At 48.7% G+C, this 5,648-nt stretch overlaps 1 protein-coding gene across 1 annotated transcript; it reads left to right on the forward strand.

Annotated features, from left to right (window-relative positions):
* Positions 1-340: 340 nt before the first annotated feature.
* On the forward strand, positions 341-5,244 carry CACNG5 (calcium voltage-gated channel auxiliary subunit gamma 5). Its single transcript, XM_010219765.2, has 5 exons — positions 341-567; positions 1,659-1,745; positions 2,452-2,592; positions 3,819-3,964; positions 4,397-5,244. The coding sequence occupies exons 1-5, from the start codon at positions 360-362 to the stop codon at positions 4,652-4,654; spliced, it is 840 nt and encodes a 279-aa protein (XP_010218067.2). The 5' UTR covers positions 341-359; the 3' UTR covers positions 4,655-5,244.
* The last annotated feature ends 404 nt before the right edge of the window (positions 5,245-5,648 follow it).

A 5,648-nucleotide genomic window follows, 5' to 3' on the forward strand; every position in this document is an offset into this window, starting at 1 on the left:
CTTAGCCACAGCTAAATCCGTAGGGAGATGGGGTTTTGGATCTGGATGGAGCCGGCGGCTCTGTGCAGAGCCCATGGAAGCGGCAGATAGAGGGCCTGGCGCCGGGGCACGTTCCGCAGGGCCGCGCCGGGCGCAGTCAGGTAGGATTTGGTTCAAATTCTCCATCTGTCAGCGCACGCCGCGATTTTTTTAATGACTTATTTCAGCTTGACCTAAATAAGCAATTTACGAGGCGGGGGGAAGCTTTTGACGCCGGCGGTTCCTCCGGAAGGCCAAGCTGCAAAGAGTCGAGGCTGCAGCAGCCGCTCACGCGCTGTCCCCTTGTCCCCAGCGCCCCCGTCCCGGCGCCGCGGCCCCCCATGCGCCTCGGCATGAGCACGTGTGGCAGGAAGGCTCTCACCCTGCTCAGCAGCGTCTTCGCCGTCTGCGGCCTCGGCCTCCTGGGCATCTCCGTGAGCACCGACTACTGGCTCTACCTGGAGGAGGGCACCGTGCAGCCCCAAAACCAGACGACGGAGATCAAGATGTCGCTGCACTCGGGGCTCTGGAGGGTCTGCTTTTTGTCAGGTACGGCCTTCGCATGGAGAAGTTCTCACTGCTGACGTTCTTACTGTGTTTTCTGCAGAAAATGGCATGGGCAGCTGGGGTTTCTAGAGGCCCAGCTTTGCTTCCAGGCTCCTGCCAAGCAGTTTCCAGACGTGCAAACACCCCGTGCCCAGCTTTGGCATCAAATCTTCCTCCTCGTGTAGGCAGGAGGCTGGTTCCTTCATGCCACAATAGCCCCTGCCGGAGCTGCCTCCATAGACCATAGACCCATGACCCCCCATCAAGTGTTTTTGTCCCAGGAAAATTTAGATTCAGGTCAGCTGAAATGTTTCCTCTGCTCATGCTGATTTTGATGAAGCGATTTGGCCAAGGGGAGAAAGTTGCATAAAACCCAAAGAAATGGGGGTTTCAGACTGACACTTTCAAAATATTGTCAAGTCTGCAACACTGCTTTGAAGAAAGCCCTAGGAGAGAGGGACCCTGGGACCTCTCCTGATGTGACCTTAAATCTTCTGGCTTCTGAGTTTGTACTTTTGGGTTCCAAGGAATCAGGGAATCCTTTTTAAAAAAAGAATATATCAGCAGTCTGTATCAAGTATTAAATATCTGTCCCACGTGGAAAGGGCCTGTCACCCCCACCTCTCCCACCTCTTGCTAGCCATCTTACCCATTGATTTGGAGCTCTATAATTCAAAAGAGCAATTGCTCATGCTAAATTCATTGGCAAGAGGAGTTTGAAAACAAGGGTTTTATCCACTGCTCCCATATTGGAACCTGTTGGTTTCCATTATTCCCGTAAAAAAGTACTGAATGACCAGCACTGTATTGATTGAGCTGATATGTTTCTGAGCAGAACGCTGGCCTCCTTCCTGCCTGTGCAGGCAGCTATTGCTCTTTCAGCAGGGACATTTTAAAAGGCAGGAAGCTGATCTCTCCATGAGATTGTACTTAACAGATACATTCTTCAGCACCAAATGCTGAAGCAGCATGAAAAGGCAAGATGGCTTTTATGCATGCACGGAAATTAATGTTAAAGCCACTTTTCACATGCACACACACACAAATAAAAAACTGCAATTAAATTGCAGGCATGAATCAGTCCTTTCCTGCAGGTGAAGAGCGTGGCCGGTGCTTCACTATAGAATACGTCATGCCCATGAATGTCCAGATGACATCTGAGTCCACAATCAACGTCCTGAGTAAGTGATCTTTGATGGGATCTTGTTCTTTGCAGCCTGCAAAGCACAATGGGTCACTAGGGATGCCCCTAAAAATCCCCTTTGTGTCCTCGCTGAGGACACTCTTGTTTCACTGGTGGTGCTGCCACTATGTCTTTTACTGTGTGAATCATCTGATGTGTTCCTAAATTTCTGAGTGCATCTTTTTTCTAATGGCAGGAAGCTCACAGAGGCTGTAAACAGTACAATTTCCTTTCAGCGCTCCTGTTTATGGAAGCTTTATATTCTCCTCTCAGTAATTTGCAGCAGTATTTCTCCTGCAGCGGTCAATTTTACACATTACCCAGCGGAATGAGTTAAAGATGGAGCATCGCAACTCGCAGTATAAATTCTGTAGTCATCTTTGATTTAATAAGGAAAAGTCTTGGGTAATGCAGCCATGCTGGAGAAAAACACAGATTCCATGAGTGGGGTGTTTTTTTCCCCTTATGTAGCACTTCACATGGAGACCCTCGGAAATGTTAACATTAACAGATATTTCTGTCAAAATGCCATTTCAGTTGTCTGGTTAGCAAGGACACCTGAGGAGAGGGGGGGACCCTACTGGGGCTGGGGAGAGTAACGGGAGCAAGGAGGGACGAGGCGGTAGCAGGACAGGGCACATGGAGCCCTCTGTCCATGGACATCATTAATTTATTGCACCTTCTTCTGCTTTTCTCCCAATCAGAGATGATTCGTTCTGCTACCCCCTTCCCCTTGGTCAGCCTCTTTTTCATGTTCATTGGTTTTATACTGAGCAACATCGGCCACATTCGGCCGCACAGGACCATCCTCGCCTTTGTGTCTGGAATATTCTTCATCCTGTCTGGTGAGTTTTGCCTGCCAAAATTCCCCTGGGTCACACATCTGTCGGGTTTTACCACAAGCTTCTCTCTGGTTTAGGACGGTCATGAAACCCCATTTGACCGTTTGCCATAAACTATATTTTTATGAATATTATAGTTCATAAAAACAAACGTAAATATATTATGAATATAAATATTATGTTTCAATTTAAGGTATGTCCACAGGTAAAACAGGTGCCACAGGTGGAAATAACTCATGTGGTACAACCAAAATATGAGCCAGGTTCACACAGTAGTTTTGTGTGCAGAATTGGCCACTGAGAGCAGCAAATTAATGGCATGCAGGGAAAAGGCTGACAGCAATGCTAAAAAAACAGCATTGGGGCCATTGATGTGATCGTTTTGGAGGAGGGGAGGGTAAATTGGGCGTTTGTCAAAATCTTCTTTCCCCCGAGCTCCAGCGCCTGCCCCTCCACGGGCTCCGCGGTGGGGCGAGCGACGCTGGCGGATGTGACAGGCTGTGAGCGCTGGCCTCAGGGATGCAAGCCCTGCTGGACAAAGTGAAAATCAATGCTAATATCACATCCTGTGCACTGCATGTAATTAGGAAAAAGCAGCAAATTCTTGACCATAGGGGACATTCGTTTGGGTGCTTTTCAGTGCTGTTTGGCTCCTCTCCCCAGCTGATGCCTGGGGGGCTCCTGGGGTGACCCCCAGACACCCTGGGTGGCAGGATCCATTTCTGCCTCCTAGCAAGACTCCCTTGAGGCAGCCGTGCCGCAAGGAGGCAGGAGGAAAAGAGGAAAAGCACCCACAGTTATTCCCTCAGGAGCAGCTCCATGAGCATGGGCTGGGGAGAGGACACTTCCTTCTCACACAGTAAGTCGGTCGCAGGAGAGATCTGAAACCTCAAATAATCAGCCAGGATATGTCTACATGAGACAAGTGAATGTTTTATTCATGGTGTTATCACAGTGTTAAACAAATAGCTGTGACAGCTGAGCTTTGAAGCAGGCTCCTACACAGTGCACAGTTCAGAGGAACCTGCTTAAGAACATAATGGTTCAAATGAAATGATATAAATGTCCTGGCTCAGTTCAACAGGGAGCAGCCTGTTTCCCCAGTCATTCCAAGCACGGCCTTCCTGTTTGCAGTTTCATCTGCAGGTTTGGGCTTAAAACAGGGTGCTTCATGAACTGCTTTGCACCTAAAGTGTTTCCTGCTGCCTTTCTCCCTCGTGTCTCCTCAGGTCTGTCGCTGGTGGTGGGGCTGGTCCTGTACATCTCCAGCATTAATGACGAGATGCTGAACAGGACCAAGGACTCTGAAACTTTCTTCAATTACAAATACGGATGGTCCTTTGCTTTCTCTGCGATCTCTTTCCTTCTCACAGAGGTACTGGCCAGCTGGGAGCTCTGTGACATGCCTGCAATGAGCATATTCTGTCCTCAGGTGCTGGACACTAGCATAGCTGTTGTCCAGAGGCTGTCAGGAAGGAGTGATGGGTTTTAAAGGCAGACCCTGAGATCAGATGAGTAATTTATAGTGTGGTGGGAGGCAGGTATAGTAAGGGGGCAGAGAGACCCGAGCCTGGGGCGCTCATGGGGCAAATGATTTGATGAGTGCTTGAATCAGGAGGAGGAGGAGATGCTGTTACTGTGTTTATTGTGTCACGGTGTTTACTGTAGGGTCCCAGGAGCATAGGGAGGAGCAGGGACTTGGTGACACTCAGGTGCCACCATCAGAGCCAGAAAAGCAGCCTTTCCTTGTGCCGGTGCTGGCGGAGGAGGCAGGAGCCGCACGTGTGTCTTTCTCTCTCCTCTCCAGAGCGCCGGCGTGATGTCCGTCTACTTGTTCATGAAAAGATACACGGCCGAGGACATCTACCGCCCTCACCCCAGCTTCTACCGGCCCCGCCTGAGCAACTGCTCCGACTACTCCGGGCAGTTCCTGCACCCGGACGCGTGGGTGCGGGGACGCAGCCCCTCGGACATCTCCAGCGAGGCCTCCCTGCAGATGAACAGTAACTACCCGGCGCTGCTCAAGTGCCCCGAGTACGACCAGATGTCCTCGTCCCCGTGCTGAGCACCACCGCTCTGCCCCTCCTCGCAGCCAGGAGGGCACCCGTGCGGTGCCCTCGCTCCCTTTGTCATTTTGTAGGCCACTATTTCAGGGCAAATCTGTATTTATAGGATCATAAATATAACAGTAGGGCTTGGTTATATAATCAATAATATAACCAAGACAATTGGGATATTTTCCTTTCTTTTATTTATTTATTTTTTAAATCTTTCCTGTAAAGCTGGAATCTCTCTAAAGCCCTGTTCTTGCAGCTCTTCCACACGTGCCGCTTGCTGTTGAGCAAGTGCTCGTTCTGCATGTGGAATAAATCCAGGGCTGGGCCAGAGAAAAGGTAAAGAAAAGATAATCAAGTAGAACAAAGAACATGAAGAAAATGTATTTTTTTTGTTTCAGGTGGGCTGCAAAAGTTTGTGCATTTGGCTGAATCATTTATTTGTAGATTTACTGCCCCAAAGGGCAGTTGGACTAAAGAATTTGTGTTAATTTACAAGTAATAGTCAGTCACCATTAGAAAAATACAAATTGTAATTTGATTTGATATTTACTGATTGATACCTCTCTTTGCTGGGTGTTAATCAGGCAGGAACAGGAACTAGCTCAATTACACCTTGCCAGGCCAACGTGGCTGTTTCTCTAGAGCTATTTGCAAGTTGTTCCCAGGTTAGACCCCCAGGCACCTCAATCCAGGGATGCATTTGGTGTCCGGGGTCGTTCAGACACCTGCATTTACTGCATAATTCAATAGCCTGGAAGTCTGAAGAGGAACTGGGAGAATTTCAGTGCAGCTGGAAACTACCTAAAATCATCCCATAGGAAATTCTAGGTACAGGACTTCGGTCAAATTACGGCTGCCTGAGCATGACCTGGACAGAAGTGCAAATTATTGAAAGCCAAGATCCCAAACTGGTGCAAAGTGCCATAGCTGAAATTATTGAAGCTAGTCCACTGTAGCAAAGTAATTGTCTCACGGTTTATTGTTGCAGAACATGGTATTTTA

This window comes from Tinamus guttatus, unplaced genomic scaffold (genome assembly GCF_059628265.1).
Source record: "Tinamus guttatus ecotype Peru unplaced genomic scaffold, ASM5962826v1 Tinamus_guttatus_pri_ptg000045l, whole genome shotgun sequence".
Taxonomy (NCBI): domain Eukaryota; kingdom Metazoa; phylum Chordata; class Aves; order Tinamiformes; family Tinamidae; genus Tinamus; species Tinamus guttatus.

Excerpts from the sequence above, each read along its gene's own strand:
- CACNG5 (XM_010219765.2), top strand. The coding sequence starts at position 360 with ATGCGCCTCGGCATGAGCACGTGTGGCAGGAAGGCTCTCACCCTGCTC. Across the intron at positions 568-1,658 it reads GAGGGTCTGCTTTTTGTCAG|GTGAAGAGCGTGGCCGGTGC; the intron begins GTACGGCCTTCG and ends CCTTTCCTGCAG. Across the intron at positions 3,965-4,396 it reads TCTCTTTCCTTCTCACAGAG|AGCGCCGGCGTGATGTCCGT; the intron begins GTACTGGCCAGC and ends TCTCCTCTCCAG.